General features: G+C 36.9%; 2 protein-coding genes and 1 long non-coding RNA gene across 5 annotated transcripts; 1 reads left to right on the top strand and 2 right to left on the bottom strand.

The window, feature by feature from the left end:
- Nucleotides 1-7,677: 7,677 nt before the first annotated feature.
- Nucleotides 7,678-8,322, bottom strand: LOC128219498 (homeobox-like protein HDP1). Its single transcript, XM_052927305.1, has one exon. It carries the CDS (start codon nt 8,320-8,322, stop codon nt 7,678-7,680), a length of 645 nt encoding a protein of 214 aa, XP_052783265.1.
- A 919-nt stretch (nt 8,323-9,241) lies between these two features.
- Nucleotides 9,242-16,616, top strand: LOC128220577 (BTB/POZ domain-containing protein KCTD12-like). 2 transcript variants are annotated; one of them, XM_052929023.1, is made up of 2 exons: nt 9,242-9,428; nt 15,185-16,616. In XM_052929023.1, the coding sequence occupies exons 1-2, from the start codon at nt 9,414-9,416 to the stop codon at nt 16,085-16,087; spliced, it is 918 nt and encodes a 305-aa protein (XP_052784983.1). In that variant the 5' UTR covers nt 9,242-9,413; the 3' UTR covers nt 16,088-16,616. The 2 variants fall into 2 exon arrangements, with proteins under 2 accessions (XP_052784983.1, XP_052784984.1); XM_052929024.1 differs by lacking the exon at nt 9,242-9,428 and adding an exon at nt 11,872-11,937.
- Nucleotides 16,617-21,264: 4,648 nt separating this feature from the next.
- Nucleotides 21,265-27,557, bottom strand: LOC128220379 (uncharacterized). 2 transcript variants are annotated; one of them, XR_008258765.1, is made up of 5 exons: nt 27,419-27,557; nt 26,244-26,320; nt 25,829-25,910; nt 24,920-25,050; nt 21,265-23,840 (listed from the first exon to the last, which is right to left on the bottom strand). It is a non-coding gene; the product is annotated as an uncharacterized LOC128220379 (long non-coding RNA). The 2 variants fall into 2 exon arrangements; XR_008258764.1 differs by having other exon boundaries at nt 27,412-27,548.
- Between the last annotated feature and the right edge of the window lie 35 nt (nt 27,558-27,592).

The following is a 27,592-nucleotide window of genomic DNA, read 5'->3' as shown; positions in this document are numbered from 1 at the left end:
CACCCTGTTACCTGTCCGTAAAACCATGAATAGCCATGTACGACATCACACTGCGTTACCTGTCAGTAAAACCATGAACAACCATGCACGATATAAACCATGAATAGCAATGAACGATATCACACCCCGTTACCCGTCAATAAAACCGTGAACGTTTTTTGTATATAAAACCATGATTGAACATGCGCAATATTTACCGTGTTACTTGTATATAAGACCATGAATATTAATGCGCGATATCACACCGCGTCACTTGTGTATAAGATCAAGAGTAATCATGCGCGATATCACACCGCGTCACTTGTGTATAAGATCAAGAGTAGTCATGCGCGATATCACACTGCGTTACTTGTTTATATAACTATGAGTAAAATGCGCGATATCAGACCGCTTTACTTGTATATGAGATCATGAATATTAATGCGAGATATCACACCGCGTTACTTAAATATCAAACCATGAGTCAACATGCGCGATATCACACCGCGTTACTTGAATATCAAACCATGAGTTAACATGTGCGATATCACACCACTTTATTTGTATATAAAGCCACGATTAAGCATGCGCTATATCACATCGTGTTTCTCAAATATAAAACCATGAGTTAACATGCGCGAAATCACACCCTGTTTCTTAAATATAAAACCATGAGTTAACATGCGCGATATCACAACGCGTTTCTTTTATATAAAACCTTGAGTAAACATGCGCGATATCACACCGCGTTACTTGAATATCAAACCATGAGTTAACATGCGCGATATCACACCGCGTTTCTTGTTTATAAAACTTTGAGTAAACATGCGCGATATCACACCGCGTTACTTCTCTATGAAAATATGAGTAAACATGCGCGATATCACACCGCGTTACTTCTCTATGAAACTATGAGTAAACATGCGCGATATCACACCGCGTTACTTGTATATAAAACCACGAACCATTCACGCCCCTGTGATATTCTCTGGTTATGCCCAAAATTGAATACTGAACTTATACAATGAGCCATACAATACCTTATCAGTCCCAAATTCCTCGAAACATCTTAAGGAGATGCACTCTTACTCCCAAATATGATTTACCGCAATTAATTATATTGTTTTAATATTCAAAAAAGGATGAATAAATGTCGAAAATAATTGTTCTTGTGAAGGATACCAATTTGAATTTGAAAGAAATGTGAATAAAACACGGTATGTACACGCCCGTGGGCAAGATAAGAATTTCTAGCATGGTTATATTATTGGATCTACTTAACTGAGGTGGGAGAAAACTCTATCTTGCATATAATGTCGATTTTGCCCCTATTTTTTACTTAGATATTCTGGTAAATGTTTTGCATGTACTCTTATTTCAAAGTGATCCATGCACGTTTCACCTTAAACTTTGCAATCCTTAAACTTAAAAGCGGCGGAATATCTGTGACAGCTCTTGTAATTATATAAAATCATATTTAAGTTATTTTCCTAAATGATATACATGTAGATACTTAAGTCCGGTACGTTTAAGATATTTGAGAAAGAAGAAGAAGACAACAGCAAAAACAAAAACAAGAAAAAAAGAGCAAGAAAAACAAGAGCAAGAACAACAACAACAGCAACAACAACAACACAACAACAACATACTATTTTTAAGTAGATTCACTTCTACTTAAATATTTATAAAATGAAAGAACTCCGTTGCCATTCTACGTCTCGTTTTACGTAGCTCAAAACCTATTATCAAATGATGATACTTTGTTACGTGAAGAGTGCACCGTAATTTAAACATGTCCTTATTGTTTTAGGATTAATTCTTTAAATGTCTTATCCTTGCTGTACTTTGTAACCCTCAGTGTCCTTTGTATTTTCAGTTCCCGGAAGTGATAGAGCTGAACGTTGGAGGGACCCACACATTTACCACGCTGCTGTCAACCCTCACCAAACACAAGGGCAGCCACCTGGCGGATATGTTCACTGGGCGCGCCGGCGTCCACAAGGACAAAGACGGCCGCTACTTCCTGGACGTAGATGGTACCACATTCGCTGTGATTCTGGACTACCTGAAGTTAAATTTAATCCCCGAAAAGCTTCCCGGTCTGAACCTTCGACCAGACGAGATAGTACGATTGTATGCAAGCACAGTATCGCTAGGACTGGAAGATCTTGCAAAGCATTTGGAAAAGGGGTTCCCTTTGCTAAGCGAAAACATGCATATCGTTAGACCTGCGAATCAAGAAAGTGAATGTGTAGGCGATCTAGCTACTGAAAAACACATCGGAGGATCAGGGCAGCCCAGTCAATTAGACGGGGGTCTGTCTGGTGCCCCGACCAGCACGACACACTATAAAGCGTCCTCTGGTAGCTCACAGTACCCACAGAAACCTATTGTTGGAAGCTCTGCGCCAAAGAAATCTGTCGTTGGACACAAATCCGCCGAAACATCACAATCCGTCCAAACTACTGCACATGGAAAAACACCGGTGGCAACATTTGATCAACCGAGTTCTCAAGAACAGATGATCGAGAAGTCGCTTGTGAAAAAAACAAAACAACAACTGAATCGGTGTAAACCAAAGCAACAACTGAATCGGTGTAAACCAAAACAACAACTTAATCGGTGTAAACCAAAGCAACAACTGAATCGGTGTAAATCAAAACAAGAACTGAATCGGTTTAATTTTGGAAATCCAGCCAATGTTAACAACACACCAGGGAATGTTCAAACCCCGGCTTCCGGTCCATCTAACCTGTTCAGTTCATCGGTGAACGGTGGTTCTGGGGTACCGACTTGTGCCAGTATGTGTCCACTTGAAACACCGGAAGTTTCTAATGAGCTGAATTCTAGCGATGGACCTCCAACCAATGTGTAAGCTGAATTGACATTCAGGTCAAGCTTTTAGTAAAGAATACTATATTTCAATTGGTATAAACCGTTTGCATTGACATATAAACTAGAAACAAGAGCTAGAACTGTTTTCATTCGTTCATGTTTGCAGAGATATACTCCGGTATTTGAGATACAAACTACGATTTAGGTTTTGTAAAGTCTTAATGAATATAAAGTTGAACGAAAGGTAAAACACAAAAAGGCAATACGCATCATATATAGCAATACACGATTCGTAAATGATAATGTAACTTTTTTCACAATGGATGTTGTTCAGTATGATTGATTTTTTTCATCTTTTAAGGAAACACGAGAGCTGTAGCAGAAACTGTTTAGACGGCCACGACAATACCAGTGACTGTTTGGACATCTATAACAACAACAGTGACTGTTTGGACAGCAACCACAGCAGAAGTCACTGTTTGGACAGCCACAGCAGCAACTGTAACTCTTTGAACAGCCACGACAACAACTGTTTAGACAGTCACAGCGACAGCAGTCACTGTTTGGATAGCCACGAAAACAGCAGCAGCCGTCAATGTTTGGACAGTCATAACAGCAACAACAGTCAAGGATATGTCAGCCTCAGCAGCAGCAGTCAGTGTCTGGAAATTCAAGAGCAGCAGAAGCAGCAACCACAACAGCAGCACCAGTCTCTGTCTGGGCAGCCAAAACAACAGCAGCTGTCTCTGTTTGGAAAGCCACAGCAGCAGCGGTCTCTGTTTGGAAAGCCACAACAGCAGAAGTCTCTGTTTGGAAAGCCACAACAAGAGAAGTCATTGTTTGAACAGCCACAAAAGAAGTCACTGTTTGGACAATCACAACATACGTCACTGTTTGGAGAGCCACAACAGCAGCAGAAGTCACTGTTCGGACAGCTACGACAGCAGAAGCAGCCACTGTTTGGACAGCCACGACAGCAGAAGCAGCCACTGTTTGAACAGCCACAACAGCAGCAGCAATCACTGTTTGGACAGCCACAACAAGAACAGTCACTGTTTGGACAGCCACAACAGCAGCAGCAGTCACTGTTTGGACAGCCACAACAGCAGCAGCAATCACTGTTTGGACAGCCACAACAAGAACAGTCACTGTTTGAACAGCCACAACAGCAGCAGCAGTCACTGTTTGGACAGCCACAACAAGAACAGTCACTGTTTGGACAGCCACAACAAGAGAAGTCACTGTTTGGACAGCCACAACAAGAACAGTCACTGTTTGGACAGCCACAACAAGAGCAGTCACTGTTTGGACAGCCACAACAACAGCAGTCTCTGTTTGGACAGCCACAACAAGAGCAGTCACTGTTTGGACAGCCACAACAACAGCAGTCACTGTTTGGACAGCCACAGCAGCATCAGTCACTGTTTGGACAGCCACAACAACAGCAGTCACTGTTTGAACAGCCACACCAGCAGTATTTAGTGATAAGAAAGCCACAACAGCAGCAGTCAATGTTTGTTCAACCACAAAAGCAGCAGTCATTGTTTGGACAGCCACAACAGCAGCAGTCACTGTTTGGACAGCCACAACAGCAGCAGCAGTTCCCATTTAAACTGCCACAACAGCAAAAGCACTCACTGTTTGGACATCCACAACAGCAGCAGTCGCTGTTTAAACAGCCACAAAAGCAGCAGTCACTGTTTGGACAGCCACAACAGCAGCAGCAGTTCCCATTTGAACTGCCACAACAGCAAAAGCAGTCACTGTTTGGACAGCCACAACTGCAGCAGCAGTCCCAATTTGAACAGCCACAACAGCAGCAGAAGTCACTGTTTGGACAGCCACAACTGCAGCAGCAGTCCCAATTTGAACAGCCACAACAGCAGCAGAAGTCACTCTGTGGACAGCCAGAACAGCAGCAGTCACTGTTTGGGTAGCCATAACTGCTGCAAAAGTCACTGCTTGGAGAGCCTCAACAGCAGCAACCACTGTTTGGAAAGCCACAGCAGCAGCAACCACTGTTTGGACAGCCTCAAAAGTAGCATTGACTGTTTGAACAACCACAGCAGCAGAAGTTATTGTTGCAACAGTCAAAGCAGCAGCAGTCACCGTTTCTACAGTCACAACAGCACCACAATAGCAACAGTCATTGTTTGAAAAGTCCCTGTTGCAACATGCGTCTAAATTTAGTTTTGGCATTTTATCAGGTACATATAGTACCCATGGATGTCTTCCAGACAGCAAGCTTCATTTTCTTTCGGCGTGTCTGCGCAGCTAGGTCAGTCGAATGCCACGACTAGCACAGCGCCACAGAAATCTGTTTTGGGGAGCTCGTCTCCGTTTTTTTTTTAATTCCCAACCGGAACCTAACTTTTCGGTCAATATTTAGCGTTAAGATCAGAGTTGACGTCACTATTTTGACATCAATCTCTAGAGTTTTGTAATTAAGATTATATCGTATACAAACGTCTTATTTCAATACTTTTTAAGTCAAACCGCTGGTGGTCATGTGTTTTTGTTTCTCTGTATAAAGCATGTACAGGGTGTGAACAACCACGTGATAAATTACGTCATAAATGCTACGTTGGAAAACAACATATTGCCTTGAATGGAAACTTTAAATGCATATAACTTCACGATTTCTTCACCATTTTAAATGAAACATTGCCCAGTCTACGCCGCTTACGGAGCCACGCCTTCTGTCTTTTACCCGAGTTTGAGAGTTTAGTTTCTTAAAACACTACGATAAACCTTTTCACAAAATGGCCACCTGACGGACAACTGTCAACACATTATTTTGGAAATAGTGTTTGATGAAAATGGTCACCATCAAACTCCGGTAATAAAACGAAAGCGGAGCTCTTTAAGCGACATAGACTACCCTTTGTTTCATTTAAAATGGTGAAGTAAAAGAAAAATAATCTTTGTTTTAAGTCTTCATTTTAAGAAAAATATTGCCTTCTGACGTAGCATATATATGACGTTATTTATCACGAGGTATACACACACTGATGTATAAAGTAATATACTTGAAGAAGCATCTTGTTTGAAAGAAGCCAAATTTAATCTTATATGTTTAGTTCGTTGAATTAGGTAGTTAACAACGTGTGTATAAACATGTCCCGGTGGACAGCATTGGCCCAAGCCCCAAGCCTTATTGTTTCTGGTCTACGTAAGAAATACAGAATTATTTTTTTCTTCTTTTTTTTTTGGTTTATAGCATATAAATTGTTTGATAGTCGTCCAACCATAGCTTTTGCCTGAATCAATGTTCATTTGTATCGTCCAACCATAGCTTTTGCCTGAATCAATGTTCATTTGTATCGTCCAACCATAGCTTTTGCCTGAATCGATGTTCATTTGTATATGACCTTCCCTTGCAAATAAACTCAACAATTTTGCCCTACATCAAGTGCTGTTGTTGTTGTTGATTTCCAAGCACGCCCCTGTTATCAGAAATGACACCGACCCTGGTCTTATTTCTCTGTTAGTCAAACTAGGACTCAGAAAACCCACATGTTGAATATACAGGATGTTGAGCAAGCGAAGCGTACATGCAGACATGATTTGAGAACCACGTTCAAGGTCAAGTTTACCCTATAGGGAGTGTGAGAGTGGCCTTCAGGTTTGAAGTATATAGCTGACCGCCGGGCGCTCGGTATTCGAGGTTAGTACTAGGAAATTTGGAGTATAAGCACTACGAGCAAAAAAGAAGCCGAAATGCAGCCGTACATAATTATGTGTCTGTGCATGAACCGCTGAAGGGAGTTTGAATTTCTACCAGTCCGACGCAAAGAACTAGGGATCACAGTCACACTCGACAGATTTTCATTTTAATCATGGGATTACGTGTGCCAATATTGGAAATTCACTTTTAATGGACTTCCGCAGTGCAAAAGTGGATGGGGCAGGCTTTAAATTAAAATGTTTCAAAAGTTCATGTTTTGAAGAACAATTTTGATAAAAAGTAAACAAACATTGTACATGCTTTGGTGTATCGAGCAAATATAACGAGAATGGGAGCATTTGTTTTTTTTTGGGGGGGGGGGGGCGAAAAGTCTATGAACATTGTGAATATGTTTTTGTGTCAAAATGCTCAATATTTCCCAAAGGTTGATTAAATGACGTGAATGTTACTAATGTTGAATATCGCGAAGGTTGTTTAAGTTTTGAATGGCGCAAATGTCGCCAACGTCACGAGTTTCGCGAGTTTTTATAAATGTCGTGAATGTTGGGATTGTTGTGAATGTCGCCAATGTTGGGAGTGTTGTGAATATCGTGAATGTTGTGAATGTTGGGATTATTGTGAATGTCGCCAATGTTGTGAATATCGTGAATGTCGCGATTGTTGTTAATGCCGTGAATGTTGGGATTGTTGTGAATGTTGGGATTGTTGCGAATGTCGTGAATGTTGGGATTGTTGGGAATATCGTGAATGTTGGGAATATCGCGAATGTTGGAAATATCGTGAATGTTGGGAATATCGTGAATGTTGCGAATGTTGGAAATATCGTGAATGTTGGGAATATCGTGAATGTTAGGAATGTTGGAGATATCGTGAATGTTGCGAATATCGTGAATGTCGTGAATGTTGGGAATGTTGTGAATATCGTGAATGTTGCAAATATCGTCAATGTTGCGAATGTTGGGAATATCGTGAATGTTGGGAATTTTGCGAATGTTGTAAATGTTGCGAATATCGTGAATGTTGCGAATATCGTGAATGGTGCCAATGTTGGGAATGTTTGTAATGTCGCCAATATTTGGAATGTCGTGAATGTTGCGAATACCGTGAATGTCGCCAATGTTGTGAATGTCGTGATTGTGGGGATTGTTGTGATTGTCGTGAATGTTGGGAATGTCCTAAATGCCAGGAATATTGGGAATAATGTGAATGTTTGGAATGTTATGAGTGTCGCCAATGTTGTGACTATCTAGAATGTTGGGAATATCGTGAATGGCGCCAATGTAGGGAATGTTGTGAATGTCGTAAATGTTAGGAATATCGTGAATGTCGCCAATGTTGGGAATGTCAGCAATGTTGGGAATATTGTGAATGTTGGAAATATCGTGAATATCGCCAATGTTGGGAATGCAGTGAATGTTATGAATGTCACCAATGATGTGAATGGTTGGAATGTTGTAAATGTCGTCAATGTTGTTAATGTTGGAAATGTCGTGAATGTTGGAAATGTCGTGAATGTTGGGAATATCGTGAATGTTGGGAATTTTGTGAATGTTGTGATTGTTGTGAATGTCGTAAATGTTGGAAATGTTAGGACTGTTGTGAATGTTGTAAATGTCGTGAATGTTGGGATTGTTGTGAATGTTGGAAATGTTGTGAATGTTGGGATTGTTGTGAATGTCGTAAATGTTGGAAATGTTAGGACTGTTGTGAATGTTGTAAATGTCGTGAATGTTGTGAATGTCGTAAATGTTTGAAATGTTGTGAATGGTAGGAATGTTGTGAATGTCGTGAATGTTGTAAATGTCGTGAATGTTGGGCATGTTGTGAATGCTGTAAATCTTGTGAGTTTTATGAATGTTGAGAATGTCGTGAATGTTTAGAATGTTGTAAATATTGTGAATGATGTGAATGTCTTGAATGTTGGAAATGTTGTGAATGCTGTAATTGTAGTGAATGTTGGGAATGTTAGGAATGCTGGGAATGATGTAAATGTTCTAATTTATGAATGTTGTGAATGTCGTGAATGTTGGGATTGTTGTGAATATCGTGAATGTTGTGAATGTCGTGAATGTTGGGATTGTTGTGAATGTTGGGATTGTTGTGAATGTTGGGATTGTTGTGAATGTTGGGAATGTAGGGAATGTCATCAATGTTTTGAATTGTTGTGAATATCACGAATGTCACGAATGTTTTGAATTATTGTGAATGTCGCAAATGTTTTGAATTGTTGTGAATGTTGGAATTGTTGTGAAGGTTATTTGACTCTGATGGTCAAAAACAAAAGGAAAACTTATGAATTGTGTACAGATTTAAAAATGGTCTGTACAATGTTGTTGTTTTTTTTGTAATTTATAGCTACCAGTTAAAAGCGCCAAAATATCGGTTATGTTATTATAACTAATAAATTTGTACAAAAGTCAGAACATGCTTGTTTAAGTTTGAATCATTAAAATCAACTGAGTTAAACATAATAATGCATTAAAAATTAATCAACCTTTAGTGAATGCCTTTAAGAGCAATGAATTGAGTATTGGTTTTGAAATAGCTCCTTCAATCGGAAAATGAGCCGGTATTATGTTTCAGTTGTGTATGGTGGCTGATTTCTGCCATCTTGTTTTGGCGTGTTGGTGTGCTGGCGAGTTGGCAAAGCCTTTAGTACAGCAGAACAACAAATACAGAACAACATGTATAGGCGCCCCGAAAACACACCGGACCGACAAAATAAATGCGTCAACGTGACCCCGCCAACGTGCAAAGAAACGTCAGAACAAGGTGGCAGAAATCAGCCACCATAGTTATGTCTATATAGTGTCAAAATGTTTTAAAGCTTTTCATTGTAAATAGATACGCAAGGATAAAACTATAATTGTATTTATATCTTTTGACAGTGAACTATTCAGCGGAAGAAATCATGGCATCAGAAGAGGTAAATTTACAGCATTTATTATAGTATTAGTGCATTATTTGGCATGTATATGCCCAAATTGCCTATGGGACAAACATATCCACATTGGCAAATTTGTCCATATTTTTGGACGCGTTTATATTTGAGTTAAGCAAAATGGATATTGTGGATAAAGTGTCAAAAGTTTGTGTTGAAAAGTACATTAAACATAATGCTAAAGCTATTAATAACATATGATAGAAATGTACGTACTTACATTGTACGATACGCGATATTATATTCAGTTAATTCGGTAAAATAATAAAGAGTCTGTGTGTCTTTTAAAATGATTATTGTCAAACTATGACAGAAAACATTTAAGCTGTACGAGTTCAAGTTTCACGAACTCATTGGGAGAAATCCAAGTGTTTTCAGAATGATTTCACTGCTTAATTCTAAAAGAAGAAACGAACTTAATAATCTTGCCACCTATATAAGAGATGCATATAGACTTAGAAAAAGCATAGAAAAACAACACTGTATGATCTTTTTTTCTTTGCATAATATACATGTATCCATAATGTGATGAATTATTATAATTTGTTCTCTTGTTTTCATCTTTATGAGTTCATGCATTGCTTGGTATTTAAGTATCACTTTGTTGATATGTCGCAACTCATACTCGTGTATTGCTTATTGTTCAACATTTGTATTTATCTATTTTGTATATCTTTATGATGAGAAATCGTAAGGGTTTAAATCGAATAAATTCTGTTCTGTTCTGCTCATTATCAAAACAATATTTGAACAAAGAATATGTTTATAGTTTATAACTTCAAAGTATCAGATGGAATAGACGTACGAAAGTTTTAAATAAAATGATTTTTAAAAGATAAGCACACCATTCTGATAGCACGCCTAAATGTATGTGTCTAAAAGAAAGACTAAATAGAAAACCCTGCCAAAACTCGCTATTTCGAAGGAGTTGGGACGTCGGGGGAAACTTCTAGATAGCGAACATTTGATATAACCTACACATGTCTAACTGAACTCAAAATATTTCAAAAAGTTCGACATAACCGGAACATCAACAGGGTTCGACATAGCGATTTTCGACTGCACACAAAATCAATTGGTGCTGTTTATATGACATGAAAAACTTAAGGGTACCAACAAAGCCAAAGCGGAAGTCAACAGTTTGTATGCGAACATATCGCAAAGTTTCACTTTTATAAACTTATATCCAGCCAAACCAATACTTAATCTTCTAAAATGAGTAAGTGGTAAAAGCAATCGTAACCTCAAAGTTTTCTGAAATTTCCACAACATATACCTTTTTGTTTAGTTCTGTTACCATGTTAAAGGGCAATACCCCGAGAACCATGAGTTTCATACACGGTATCACATCGTGCTACTTGTATAAAAAAATATATAATCATGATTAATCGTGCACTAGTTTACATGAGAGAGTTTACATTTTCCGAAGATAAGACGCTAGATCTTGCCTTCAAGTCTATATTAAGCAAATAAAACCCAAACCTACTTCAATGATCGATTTTCGTATGATATTTTTAAAGTATTGCCCGGCTACGGTGTATCGTTAAGGTCATTGTATATTCACTCTTACACGAAGAAGCGAAAACGCGAATGGATAGCGGCGAAGACACAAAAGTATGAAGGTAAATTAGCGAACCTACGGAAGCGAAGACGCAAATTCACTTAAGTGAAGACGTGAAAGTACGAAAGAACGAAGGCGAAGGAGTTAAGTTAACTTCGCTCCTTTGCCTTCGTGTATTCATGTCTTTGACTTCACCCCTTCGCTCCATCGTTTTCGTATCTTAGCGTCTTCGCCTTCACCCCTTCGCCACTCTATTCCCGAATTAATTAAAGTCATATTAATAGGAATCAATATTCTCAATAGCATTGAATAGTCAAAAAAAAATTCATTGCTAACATACGTTGGACATGTCGGTGCTAATTATTTGGAAGCTGACGGAAAATTCCGGATATCTCCGTTTAGGCCCCCCAAAAATAATTCTTTGTTTAGGGTAACCTATTTTTTTTATTTTTTTTTTCAAAATCTGTCGTAAGTTCTGAGTGTTTCCTTGCACATGGCAGTCTTTCCTACATTACTGTCATTGCCTGACTTTGTTTTATCATATAAACAATAATCCTGACCGTCCAATTCGCATTACCCGCCCTTCGTAACTCTCTATTCGCTAACGAATATTTTTTTGCTCAAAAACGGAAAAAAATAGTTAGTTAGGGTCGGCGCATTTTTATAGGTAGGGTCGGGTTACCCGAAACAGACATATTTTTTTAGGCCTTAACACCGATCGAAGAACTGGCGGAATTTCACGAAACGCACCGAACGCAGGATTGAAGATGAATCCTTACATGATATATTTCCATTGATACATGGTTTATTGTCCGGGTCACGTTTTTTTTAAATAAAAGTATTAACAGATACATAACGATAAATAACCATAAACATATTGTATACCTGTTGACAGTGCACATTTCACAGGAGTAAAATATGGCATCAGAAAAGGTAAATTAACCGAGAAGTTATAACATTTATATTATATGGTGATTTTTTACTTCGATTTTAAAGTTGAAGTATCTATTAAAGCTGCACTCTCACAGATTGAAAGTTTTGACAACTTTTTTAATTTTTGTCATGGGACGAGCCAAATTATGCAAAAAGGATTGGGACCATGTATATAAGACTGCTGACAAAAAAAAAGATCGCAGATTTTTATATTTAAGTTCAAAAATTGATGTTTTATGCATTTTTCTTAAACTGTTAGTAACGGTTTAAGCCATTAAACATTAATTTTCGAACGGAAATATGAAAATCTACGATCTGATCTTTTGTCAGCAATCTTTTATCATTGGTTTGCAGATATTTACGCAAATATTTGCTCTTTCCAAGACAAAAGATAAAAAAGTTGTAAAAACGGTGTATCTGAGAGTGCAGCTTTAAGGCGTAAAAAACAACAATAATCAGCGCTCATGGATACTTTTTGATCATTTTGACATTTCTTATGTAACCCGGTCTCGAGTCATCCAGATAGAAAAATCGTCAAAAGACGTTATGGAGTGAAAAAACAGATGTATCCCAACCCGGTTAATTAACGGAAACGAGGTTTACCGATCTTTCCCGGCGGCCAAAGGCGGATGCCCCTCCACCACGTGTCACCATTTAATAACTACATGATTTCGGGTATTGAGAAGTCGTATCAAGCCCATGTTTATTGCCAAATATTTTTTCAATAATTCTCTATCAACGTAAAATAACAAACAAAAGGTTGTGAATATCCATTCAAATACTTAAAATTCAAACTGCTGGAAAATTGCCTATTTAATCAGGGGCGGATCCATGTATTGACGTTAAAGGGGGCACCACCTTTTGACATTCACACCTCCGTCAGATTCGATATTGAGATGATTTTAAATGTTGTCAGGGGACTACATCGATACTATTGTGTAAACTACCCGCTAAGTGGGTCAGACAGTGTTTATATCTGTCGGTTTACCTGATATATTAAAGGCAATACAGGCTGACTGCTGATTTACTGAATTTAAATGTATTGGCAATTTTGAAGAATACAGCATTCTCATTGGACAAAAATATGTTCGATATTAAAGATATGATATAAATTAAACACACGCACGCACGCACGCACGCACGCACGCACGCACACACACACACACATTGGCCATATAGTACCCATATTAAGTGCACAAGCCGTTGAAAAAAAAAAGATGCAAAAACTCAATTAAAATAGTTACTAATTTGGTACAAGAATGGTACACTTTGACTAAAATTACAGTTTCAAGTCACGCAATTTTCTATTTTCACTTTGTAAACAAGCAGCCATTCAGCTTTTACTTTCAATAACCTTTCAAGGCCTCTAGAAACATAGGTTAAAAAAAAACGAGAGAAGCTTATACGTCTGGCCTCTGGGATATTACCATAAAGTGATATAAACTTACATATCAGGTCCAAATATCCTCCCAAAACACCAAAAATAGTTCACAACACGCCATTTTGTTCCGCATCTAACATTTCCCTCACTGAAATTGCCGCAAAAATAAAATGCGTTGGACCCCCTGTATACATTGAATCGAAAATGATAAAAAAAGGTTTTTAGCCATAATACTAGAACAGAAAGTAGTTAAATATCAATAATAGGTGCAGTAAACTGTATGAATTCATCAAATAGCTTTATAAAATGTCTTCTGGTTTTGTTTTTAATGGTAAAAAGTCACTTTTATAATGTGAAAAAAATGAACTGCCTGACTGTGGCATTGGGGGCTATAAATCAGGGGCTGGTCATCTACTGGTTACAATTACATTATAAATCGTCCCTTAATCTTAACATATGTTCATTATTTATGGTTATCATAGACTGAAGTGGCCTAATCTGGTCAGAACCTTGTCTTAATGTATTGTCTTTCCCTTGTCTTACCCTAGTGCTTCACTGGTGCACAAGAAGTGCACAAACGGTCAAGTTTAGTTTTAACAGGACTGTATAATCCCGTCATGTATGGGCGAATGTGGCTGGGAGCAGAGGTCTCATCAATAGGTAACTACTATCTAACTTGGATGCAAATCGGGTCAGAAACACATGCTCTTTTGTTTTCGCACGCTCCATGATATGTTGACAATTTCAAGGGCCATAATCCAGACACGCATTTGCAGATCTGGCTAGTTTTGTGTAGGAACCGAGCTCTCACGGATATCTAACTCATGTTTAACTTTATTTTAGATACAATGCAAACTGAATACTTGTTGCGTTTACAAGCAAAATTATACCCCCCCCCCCCCCTTAAATCGTCCAAGTTTACTTTTTATCAGTATAGAACTATTTCGGATTAAAAATTGGTAAAAAAATGGGGGGGGGGGGGGGGGTCCCCCAAATCCTTATGCCAACACTTTTAACTAAATAAATTTCGGATCTGAGAGAGGGGCGCAAGTTAAAATGTTACGCCCATAAATCCCCCCCCCTCAAACGTAATATCCTTGATCACCTCTGATCACGCCGTGCTACTTGTATATGAAGACATGTATGATAATGCACGATATCATAACGCGTTTTTTTTATATAAAATCTTGAATTATCTTTCACCAGATAACATGACATGATGACAGCTTTATCGACATTTTTCGAAAATAAATCATAAAATTGTTATCTTTAAGCGTGCAAACGACAAAACTATATTCTTTCTTTACAATGTCCTTGTCGTGTTTCAAAACATTTCACCATTAAACATGAACAAAAACGATGTACGATCCATTAAACGAATTTTATTCATTACCCGTTTCCCCCCCCCCCCCCCCCCCCATGTGCAACCATAGAGAACGCCCGCTTCAGCGGCACGCATACAGCAAGCCAACGTACCCACACGTACAATAACTTACTTAAATATGCTGAATGATTTTCAACATATATGTATGTAATAATAATAATATCTGTATCATTTACAGAAAGTATAACATATCACATATACATAGACCTGTTAACCAAAAATTACATAGCGCTTAATTGCATATCTCCTTTCTAGCATGGCCTTCATTAACACAACAATATAAAACGTTAAGTATACTTTTTATATATAAAATATGCATTCCACTTCCGTTTTAGAACAAACCACTGTTGTTATCAAATGTTGATATATCATTGTGAATTAAAAAAAAATGTCGTTTTACTAAATGTCCTTTTCAAAGATCTTCCTAAATGAGATAATATCCTTTTGGTAGCGTGTGTCTTGAATATCATTTATATTTCCAGTTCCCGGGAGTGATCGAGCTGAATGTTGGAGGGACCCACACGTTTACCACGCACCTGTCAACCCTCACCAAACACAAGGACAGCCGACTGGCGGATATGTTCACTGGGCGCGCCGACGTCCACAAGGACAAAGACGGCCGCTACTTCCTGGACGTAGATGGTTCCACATTCGCTGTGATTCTTGACTACATGAAATATGGTTTTACCCCCGACCAGAATCCTAATCAGGACTTCAAAACAGACGAGATTATGAGACTGTATGCGAGCACATTGTCTTTAGGACTGAAAGATCTTTCAAAGCATTTGGAAAATCATTTCCCTTTGCTAGTCGAAAACAAGCATATCTTTGGATCCGCCATGTTCCCAACGAGTGAATGTGTACGCGAACTTCACATCGGAGAACCAGGGCATCCTAGTCAGCCAGACGGTCGTCTGTTTGGTGCTCAGTCTCGCCCGATACCTCAGAGGACGAGTTTTGGTAGATCAGGGTATCCACAGAAAACTGTGTTTGGAAGCTATACACCACCGAAACCTGTATTTGGACAAAACGCCGCCGAAACACACAAGTTCGGTCAAAGTTCACCATTTAAACTAACACCGGCGTCAACATTTGGACAACCGAGTTCTCAAGGAGAAGTGAGAGAAAAATCGTTGGAGACAGAGAGTCTGGCATCACCAAAACAACAACAACAACAACAACCGCATAATTTTGGAAAGCTTCCCGAATTTTGCAGCCCATTTAGGCATATTGAAAGCCCGGCTCCCGGATCCTTGGGCCTGTTTGGTGAATCAGCGACCGGGGGTTCGGAGATGCCGACTTTGACCGATTTGGGTCAATACGGAGCACCGAAAGTTTCTAATGAGCTGAAATTTAGCGATGACGAAGGACCTCCAACCAAGTAGTTAGTGTCAAACTGTTGATAAAAAAAATACTGTATAAATACGTATAAACGAAACCGTTCTAATAGACATATAAACTAAAAGTAAGATCTAGAACGGTTACCTGTTGTGTATATACTTAGGTATGATGAACTTTTGTGAACTTCTTTTTGAACAAAAGGAAAACTACAAAAAGGCACTTCGTATCATTTGGTGCACACTTCATTGGCTGTATAAATTGAGAGCCACAACTTGTAAATGATAATGTTTCTTCTTTCAACACTGCATGGATGTCGTTTAGTATGATGGATTTTTTTTTCTGACAGTAGCTGTTTACTTGTACTAGTACTTGACAATTATTTTAATTGGAATTAAACTTTTATATATGTGTGTAAGTTTTAAGCTTTGTGATATTGCCATTTTTGATAATTTGCTATTTGTTTTATAAATAAGAAATATATTATAAAGTTTTAGTAATATTTTACTTTCGTGATTCCTTACATGTTATATATGTTGGTATCATATACAAAACTATATAAGTAGCATAAGCATATTAAACTAGTTATTCTATTCATGCCTTGTTCTGTTTTATAACAGTTTAAAAAACAAACAAACATATACATCGATTAGGTATTCTTTTCTAATAAAACTTAGGTGAAGAATCCAGCCTTTATTATTTGTTTTGATCATTTTAAACGTCCTATATGTATTTTTGCAACATCAAAACATCATGTGCTCGTCAAAGTAAAACAAAGCACGAACGTATCGCCACTTTGAACGGAAGAGACCGTCCATTTGTACCGCCTCGACGGCGACTACGGACAGTCAGTTTCAAACCTTCAGAACGAAACGTGTGTAACCGCGCGGTTCGTGCAAACTTAAATTAATTAGCCATTGGGAGCTAACCAATACAAAGTATGTGGTTACCTTGTGGGGTATAAGCCCGCCTAATTAGTAGAGTGGCGGATCCGTGGTCTTATGGTAACTCACTTGACTGTCAATCCAGGGGTCAAAGGTTCGATTCCCCGCCGCACCACTAAAAATACTAATTGTCTTCCGGGAGGGACGTTAAATGGGGGTCCCGTGTGACAGTGCTATACACTGGTGCACGTTAAAAAACCAGGGTAGCTCGTACCACGGTCACATTCTGACTGTGCACTTTGCTCCACAAAACATAAAATGACTAACAATCTTATCGGAGCAAGGCCCGAGTACGAGTATAAATAATCTTACACACCACTATTACACGCTCTGTTTACATGTTTAAATGATTCATTTATTCGTCGGAATTTTCATTGGAATCGGAAAATAGACGCCATTTTGGTACAATATAAATTTGTGAACAAAAATGGAAAAACATGGGGTCACCGCGTGACCAGTCCTGGGCCAATGGCATTGCGTCATTTATGTTGGAGGCTTGATATATACTTAAGGCCCGGTCACACCGCAAGAACTTTGCTGGAGCGTTCCTGGAGCGGTGAAAAAAATTCATCACCGCTCGTTACCGTTCACCAGAAGTTGGCCCCCGTTAAGGCAACGCCGTATACGCTCGGCCACCGCTTATGGTCCCTCCTACCGCTCCGAAGGTTTTGAGCTGCACAAAATATTGCGAGCGGTGAGGAGCGGGCAATTTTTCGCTCCTGCAGTGTTCACCACCGCTCCAACAACGCCCAGTCAAAGTTTGGCACCGCTAAACGCAAGTTCGTGGACGCTTGGGTCCGCTAGGCCAACGCAGAAATCTTGAACGCTGGACCACCGCTGCTTCACCAGCTTTGCCCGGGCGGTGATTAAACGTTGCACAAACTTTGGTGGAGCGGTTGTAAGCGTTTTACGAGCGGACACGGGATTGCTGGAACGGTGTCGGGCGTTGAAGCAGCGATCCATTGCGGTGATGAACTTTTGTTTGGCGTTGGTATGGAGGTGTCGGAGCGGGACCAGAATTTGGCTATAAATACGGGGAGAAATGGACCAGGAGCCCATTTGGAATCGAGCTACCGTTGAGTGCAGACCTCATTTACATAGAATTTGCTCAAAGTTACAGTAAAACTGTACTACCATGGATGCTGAGAGACTTGCTACAATTGGTGCACTAGTCCAGCAGCAGAATCAGAACCTCCTCAGATTGCAACAAGCTGTTGACATAAGGAGAAGAGAGAGAAGAAGGAGAGACAGAGTTGTGTGGGTCAGACAGTGGATACTGAAAAGGCCTGAACATGGACTGTATGACAAGCTGATGGTGGAGCTGAGGAATGAGGATCCACGAGCCTTCCAGCACTTCATGAGGATGCCACCAGCCATGTTTGATGAAGTTGTACAGAGGCTGACCCCCAGATTGACCAAGCAAGACACCAATTACCGAGCAAGCCTGGAACCTGGTCTCAAAGTGGCAATCACCCTACGGCACCTGGCCTCTGGTAACACCTACAGAAACATGCAATACGCCTGGAGGGTTCCCCACAACACCATCAGTGTGGTAGTCAGAGAAGTAATAAAGGTCATCATTGAGGAGTACAGCTCCGTTCAGCTCCGTAGTCAAAAGCGGTATGCCGCTAAACCAACTTTAAACCCCCGCCGAGCCAACGCCCGCATGCGCAGAACGCCGCTCTATCAACACTCGCGTCACCGCTAAACCAACGCTCGCTACCGCTAAACCAACGCTCGCTACCGTTAAACCAACGCTATAGCAACGCCGGCTTCAGCGGTGCACCGCTAAGGCAACGCCCGTATTTTCGATTTATTTCCCATTTTGTGCGCGGTGACGAGCGTTGTCGAAATTCGATCCCCTCTCCCAACCGTTCAAAGAACGCTCCAACAAAGTTCGGGCGGTGTGACCGGGCCTTTACATGAATACTCTAATGTCAGATTGAAAAAAATAGTCATGAAGACAAATACCCAAAACCCTTGTTAACATTTAGAAGCCACATCTTTGTTCCATTCTTCATTCAACTTGGACAAAATGTTTGTCTATATAATACAGGTCAACTCCTGTTATGGGTCATTCCGGATCGAAAAGTGAGTCACTAAATAAAACAGTCAACCTTGCTGAAAGTTTGCAAAACATATGAGTTACTATGCAATCTACGTTAAAATCGAATGTATGTAATATCCACTTGCCGAACAGTGAATTATTTGAATCTAGAAAAAAATATTAAATCTAGAATGCTTAGGCCAAGTTGAGATTGATATCTTATATCAACACAGTGCATAGACTCTATACACTATATGGATATGCACGATACACCGTGACAGTACATACACTGGTGTTATATTCTATACCAGTATATACTGTGCACGGTATATATTCTATTCATTCTCAGAGGTGTTGAAGCAGTGCTTCAACACCCCTGTTCTCTATACAATGTATACAGCCAGAGATTTTGAAGATTTACTTCAACTCCTCTGTTATAGTCTATATACATTGTGGAAGCGTGCACTATACTCTATTCATTGTCAAGAGGTGTTGAAGCAGTGCTTCAACACCCCTGTTCTCTATACAATGTATACAGCCAGAGATTTTGAAGATTTACTTCAACTCCTCTGTTATAGTCTATATACATTGTGGAAGCGTGCACTATACTCTATTCATTGTCAAGAGGTGTTGAAGCAGTGCTTCAACACCCCTGTTCTCTATACAATGTATACAGCCAGAGATTTTGAAGATTTACTTCAACTCCTCTGTTATAGTCTATATACATTGTGGAAGCGTGCACTATACTCTATTCATTCTTAGAGGTGTTGAAGCAGTGCTTCAACACCCCTGTTCTCTATGCAATGTATCAACCAGAAATTTTGAAACTTTACATCAATTCCTCTGTTATAGTCTATATACATTGTGGTGGCGTGCACTATTCTCTATCTGTAAATTTGAACCTGTGTTATAGTCTATATACATTGTGGTAGCGTGAACTATACTATACTCATTCTCAGAGGTGTTGAAGCAGTGCTTCAACACCTCTGTTCTCTATTCAATGTATACAAACGGATATTTTTGAACAAAAAATGAAGAAAACTGCACAAAAATGAATTTATGTCATATCAGGCAACATATTTAATATACTTAAATCATAGAACAATTATATGGCGCAAAAAATGATTTTTGGGGTAAAATGTTGGAAAAATTAAATGAAAATGACAATTTATGAATTTTGCCAATAACTCTGCCTTATTTTGCAATAAAAACACCAGAACTACTGCAGCTAATATATATCATTTAACATTATTATATATTATATAAAAAAACAGTTTTTTTTAAAAAATATGATTTCGGGGTAAAATGTATGAAAAATTAAATGGAAATGAGAATTTTTGGAATTTGCCAATAACTTTTTCAAATATTGCAATAGAATGACCAGAATTACTGTATTTCATAAATATTACAGTTTAATATATCAAAAGTAAAGAAACTATGTAATTTTGTGAAATGTGAATTTTGGGGAAAATGTTTGAAAAATTAAATAAAAATGAGAATTTCTGAAATTGCAAATTATTAGCACAAATTTTGCAATACAATGACCAGAAATTTTACTGTATTCAAAAGATACTATAATACAGTATAACAAACCTAAAGTGTAGAAACCATGTATTGTGTGAAGTGTGATTTCGGGGGTAAAATGAAATTAAATAAAAATCGACACACAGCAGTTATCAAACAACACAAATAAACAAAAATCATTTATGTGCATTTTTCTGAAATTGTCTCCTTAATTTTTGAAGCTCTGCATCAATCCTCTGTCAAATCAATTAACCTTGTTCTCTGTATTCATTTATGATGATCCCCTTTTAGTTAATAAATCTTTTGAAATCATTGAAAATTGACCTTTTTCTCTGTCACCTGTATGTCGATGAATTTTATAATGCAGATATTTGCCAGACTCGCAAAATTCATAACAAACCAAAAGCCCAAGGCATTTTTTCAAGAATATAATGCGACAGTCACTTGGGTGTGGAGCCTTGCCCAGCAACGTCTACATTTTTAAATTGTCATAGCCTAAAATTGTCATTTCCCGACATGCCAACATTTAGACATATCCAACATGATAACCCAAACTAAGGTCTCCCTAGGCTAAATACTTTTCCAGCTAGACACTAGAATTGGACCTACAATATCGAAGATGTCCATAAAACCCAATTCACATAACAGGACAGGAGACCAGGACAACCAAAAGACATGGTTGTCTATGTTATAAATAAACAAGACTATGCATTTACCATAACTGTATCTATTTTGAACATGAACAGAACATTAGTAAATTTAATCCTAAGAATCTGATGTCAATAATCCCGTACATGTATGTATATCTATGTCCATCAATATGATAAGAAATGGAAGTTTCTTCTAAAACATACACAGAAACAGCTATTGTTCATATAAACCATAACATAAGGTGTCTTATAATTATGTCAACAAGAGCTGTCTTTGGACAGCACGCTCAATTAAATGAGGCTTTGTCTTAAAAATGAATACAATAATGAGGTAATATGTGCCTGTCGAAAGCAATAAAAAGAGTCAAATTAAAAAGTTAACTAGAAATGCTGCAATGCAACAAGAACTTCAGCCTTTATTGTGAGATTCAGTTTTAAATGTATTAAAACTGAAGTTATTCAGTACCAAGCATTTTTCTATTTTAGTTACAGTGACCATGACCCTAGGGACCCAAATCAAATATAAAAATGAATGGAAATTTTGCCTTTAGACAGTTATTAAATGGTAAATAATATTTGACAGTTATCTATGTACATCTACATTTTAACTTTAAAAAGGTTTCCTTGACATTAAACAATCATTTGTTTTTATAAACAAAAAAATAACAAAACAATGTGGCGAACAGATCAAGAATCTAGGTTTAAGAAGTGACATTTCAAGAGGCTTACCATGTGCTCCAATATGTATGGAACTTAATAACCATGGTTTTATTGAATTTATACTGTCATATAGGGTAATGTGCAATATAGTTAACAGAACACTCAAAAGTACAATGAAACATTTAGGTTAGAAGTTAAAATATAATAAGACAATTAGCCATAATTGACCAAGTCAGTATGGAAATTAACAACAGAACAAGGTAACTAAAAAAATATAGATTAAAAATAATAATATATGATTTGCATTCATTTAATTCAAGTTTAAAACAAACTTTTAATAATGAGCTAGCTCAATTGTTACTAAGCAATGTGCTTTATTGCTCACCTCAGAACCAGACACATTATTTGTTTCAATAATATGTTCACAAGATTTTATTCACTAAAATATGTGCCTAATTATTAACTTTTTACATGTTATGCCTTATTTGTTGAAAAGTCTTGCTGGCTAAGTTGTGATTTATGATGAGGAAACAATACCTCTATGAATAGCAATTTTTAAGGTTTTTAATACTTGACTTAGTGACTCCTGTTTCATATTACCTACATTCATTCTTTAAGGAAAGCTTGGGAAGAGAATATGGCCTATAAAACTAGAACATAGTTTTTTTCTAAAACTTGACCAAATTTCATTCATATAAAGTGGAACTTGAGGCCACTCTAATCAAACACATTTTGACCATTAAACAAGTTTCACCTAATATTATTTAAATGTTGACGAGAATAAATACTGACAAATATCATGAAAAATTATATATATAGTTTCTGAAGCATTTACAGTTTATATTATTAGAACAAACAACCTACATGCTTTTTGTCCAACCTGAACAGTTATCAATCTCTACTAAGATTTTTTTGGTAAACATATTCTGGCCAGTATGAATAAAGACCAAAGAGACAAGAGCTGTCACAGAGACAGCGCTCTCGACTATTCCGCTGCTTTAAAGTGTAAGGATTGAAAAGTTTTGGCGAAACATGCATGGATCACTGTTAGATTAGATTTCAATGCAATACATGATGTGCGGAGATATCAACATATATGTGGTTACATGCAAAATTTTAACCAGAATTTTTATCTAACTTGATTATTCAATTAGGTTGGGTGGTTGTATAAAGTCTCAATGCAATTCATACAGTAGTTGCTGAGATATTAACCTATGTGTGCTTACATGCAAAACCTTAACCAGAATTTCTGAGTGAAATAATAAAGGCAAATATTTGCATTAAATGCAAACTAGAGTTATATAACTTGGAAAATTAAGTAGGTTTGATGGTTGAGTACCATTGTATCAAGTCTCAATGCAATACCTCAAGCAGTTGCTGAGATATTAACCTATGTGTGCTTGCATGCAAAACCTTAACCAGAATTTCTAAGTCAAATAATAAAGGCCTATTATTTACATTAAATGCAAACTAGAGTTATCTTACTTATTTAAATAAGTAGGTTGGATGGTTGAGTACCATTGTATAAAGTCTCAATGCAATACCTCAAGTAGTTGCTGAGATATTAACCTATGTGTGCTTGCACGCAAACCCTTAACCAAGGGGTGACGCCGACGCTGACGCTTGGGTGAGTAGTATAGCTCTCCATATTCTTCGAAAAGTTGAGCTAAAAATGAGTCCCCATACTAAAGTGTTAACACTGTATGAAACTGTTAATAAAAATGAAGGACAGACTATGATCAATCACAATAGTTCAACATGAGCACTTTGTACTGTGTTGAGGTAAATGCTAATCATCCAACTTATTTAAGGGTTATCTATTTTCAAATCTATAATGTATTTGTCTGTTAAAAGTTAAAATTGGTATATCATTCCAATTTTAGTGAATCTTTATGTGACGGATGTCTTGTCCATTAAGTTGCCTTCAATGAAGATTTTGAAGTCAGACTGTCTCTTGTTGGATCTGGGGAGTTTTCTGAAAGAAAAAGGAACATTAAGCAATACATAAACACAGTTCCTTTGTTGGCTTCAAATATTGAACTATTAAGGAGCTTTTCATTCATTTGTTCCATTGGCTTCAATGTTAAAATTTGATAGTTACCCCATATAAGTATCATTTGAAAGGGCTTTGCATACTGATTACTTATATGTAAAATCAATGACAAGAACATATTTTCACCTTGAAAAGTTATTGCTGGCATCCCAAAATCACATTATTGTTCATCAGATACATTAGGTTATTATCTATCTTGCAAAAGCTCTATGGTTGATTTTGAAATATGATAGTTCTTATACATATTATATCTTAATATTAAAAATTAGCCACACTTTTTGTGATATAGATTTTATATATATGCACATAAAAATATGTAACAAAAAATATACAAATAAATAAGAAACGATAAAAACACACAAATCTTAGTTTGTTTTACATTGATAGATAGTTCATATAAACTTTGCTAAACACAGAAAGAAAATAATTGTTTCTATTACAGGATTTGAACCTGGACAATTAATTTTAATGTGAATGAGCATATTTGAGCATGATCACAACTGTGCATTACAACAAAGGATAACATTGAAAACTAACAAAGGGCAACTACTACAAAAAAATCTTGAGTTATGGTTTCTGTGCACTACACTTCTGCTAAATGAGATCTATCTGTACATATTTGAAGTTTGAGATCAACACCTCAAAGACTTTTCAAGTTCTGCTGCAGACAAAAACTCAGTATGAAATATAACAAAGGGTTATTACAAAAAGAACTGTCAACAGAGTTATGGTCCCTTAACACTGCACTTCTTCTCAATAGGGATCTATCTGTATATGAAGTTTGAATTTAATACCTGGGGGATTTATGCTCAAGATTACATTCCATGCACACGCACACACACGTGCACAATTACATAATTACTGTATCCACTTTGCCTTTTGGCAAGGGATAATCAATAGATTAGTCCTCATCATCACGGTCTTAAACAAACATGATGAACATAATCATAGCATGCATAAAACAGTTTACAGTTGTATCAAATCTGGAATAAAAACTGTACCTAGATGAATTTGTAACAGGTGGCGATCAGTCATCACTTTCCTGTTTCCTGTTTCTCATTGTGTCATTCCTGTATCTCATTGTGTCTTAGTTGGTTTAGTACAACTCTGGCCTGGTCCACAATTGCAACAACTGAAAAACAACTGAACAATTAGCAAAAGAGAACTTATACCTTAAATGTACATAATATATTGCTACTAAAAAATGACTCATACTGTCAAACACTTGTTTCCATGAAAAACTACAGCTATCACCTATTGTAATAAGAGGTTTCACTGAGAGTGATGTTTGCTTTTAAGCATACAGTAACCAATTAGGCAATAATTTTAAAACTGCCAAGCACAAAATAAACATAAGAAAATAATCCTTAATATACCAAAAACAGAATAGTGTTTTGTTAAATTAAAGTAAAAAATGAAAAAAAGTTATGAAGAGAAGAAAAAAAAATAAAAAAAATATAAAGATAATAATCAAAGGTTTACAATTCTTTGACTACCATACACAATTTAATGATTCATATGCACAGCTATTTTTCTTATCACGTCCAATATGTGCATGAAGTTTGAAGTTAATACCTCAAAAACATAGAAAAGTGAAAGAAAAATAATCAAAGACCAATAACTCTAAAATACCATAAACAAAAACGTTTTTTGCACAGCACTTCTCCTCAACATATTTAATATGTGTTAGAAATCTCAGAAGCATTTGGAATTATGGATAAAAGAAGACTTGTCCAAATGAACCCTAACCATCAAGTGGTAGGAGTATAATAGCAGAGACAAATCATACATATGTCTTTATATTTAATATGTCAATGTATGTTTGAACAGAATAATTATGTTAATTCTCATTTCTTGGCTTACCTCATATTTATATTGTTATACATAGAATTAATCCAAAGAGAACTTACCATTCACTGACAAGATTTCCTCATTATACACAGGAGTATCTTCATACTTTTAGAATCTCTCCATTTTTCTTCTCCATGGGAACTGCAATGCATAACACATAAGAAAGGAAATCAAACAATTGCATTTTTTAAAACAATTTGTAGAGAAAAATAAAACATGACTTCAGACACATGCAGAATTATTTGCATTTATTTTAAGCAAGTTACAAGAGTAACTGTACCCTATGCCATCTGAGTAAAATCTGCATGCAACAAACATGTGCATGCAAAATTGTATGGACTTTCATTTATTTGCTTAACAGTTTCAATTAAACCTAACAACCTGACCAAATACTTGAAATATCTTATACTTGAATACATTATGTTATACTAGTAAATGACATTGAGTACATGTAAATATGTGTTAAAAATCTACCTTTCAAATCCAATGTTTTCTTTGCATCAAAACGTTTGTCTGTTTGCCCTTAAATTGGTCCCTCAAGAGTATCTGGTCTGAAATAAATATAAAATTCACCTTCTTTTAAGCTAAAATTAGCTATAATACTAACTTGGCTGATCTTAGGAAAAATGAGTCTTAAAGCTGCACTTTCACAGATTGACTGTTTTAACATTATTATTATCTCAGAGAATCAATGCCTTTAATTGCTAACAATAAAACAGATGTCATGTATTGAGAAATCTGCTTATTATTTCATTTTTCTGAAAGTGTTCAAATTTAAGTCACAGAACAACAATTATGAACGTACATATGAAAAACAGCTATCTGATATTTTTTCAGCAGTTTTAAATCATGGTTCGCGGACATAATTTATGCACTAACATTGCATGATTCATTCCATGATGAAAAAAAAAGTTGTCAGAATGGTAAATCTGTGAAAATGCAGCTTTAATAACAATCCCCAACAGTTCATCCCAAAGACTTGTTTAAAAGGGGCTGTAATCTGTTTAATGAAATAGCGGAAAAAAAGAAAATTGATGAAAACTGACATAAACTTGGTATCTATGTGTACAATGCATTAAAACTTACTAACTGAAGTACCACATAATTTACAATAAAAAAAATTCGCCAATATATTACAAGTTAGGTATATAGATTAAATATTCCAACTGTTTAGGATAAGCCTTCATAGCACAGTGGATACAACACTGGACTGCAATTTTGGCGACACCGGTTCCAACCCATTCTCTGACTTGATATTTTTTTTTACCTTTTGCATTTTGGTAAAAAAATTTTTACCATTATGATATCAAAGATCAAAAGAATTTTTGAATAATTGTCCTGAGATTCTTTACAGAATATTTTTTTTTTTTTTTTTTGGGGGGGGGGGATCCCACCCCCTTTCTGGATCCGCTAGTGTGGGTTACTCCCGTAAAATGAACTGAATTTAATTTGGTGCAAAGCTCTAATAAAAATTTGTGTATTCAATTAAATTCATAAAACTAATTAATGTAAACAAACCATTTGCAACTATCCCTGAATAACTTTTAAATGATAGTGATTATTTTCATTTGCATGATAACTAAGAAAATATAAAATAACACTTGAGTGTCCTGTATGGTATCCCGATATAGTCAATACTTACAACTTACATGTGCAGGAATCAGGAAGGAGTTCCATTCTACCAACTTAATACCATTCTTATTTGTCGTCTTCTTAACCGGATGCTTGAATTTTTGTAAACAAACCCAATGAACCCTGCATCGTTCCACTAGACTTTCTCGCTTAATATTTACGCTCGGTTGTGCCTGTATCGAAGAAAATGA

This window comes from Mya arenaria, chromosome 15 (assembly GCF_026914265.1).
Source record: "Mya arenaria isolate MELC-2E11 chromosome 15, ASM2691426v1".
Lineage (NCBI taxonomy): Eukaryota > Metazoa > Mollusca > Bivalvia > Myida > Myidae > Mya > Mya arenaria.
Note: the sequence above shows the minus strand (reverse complement) of the source record. Positions and strands in the feature narration are given on the sequence as shown.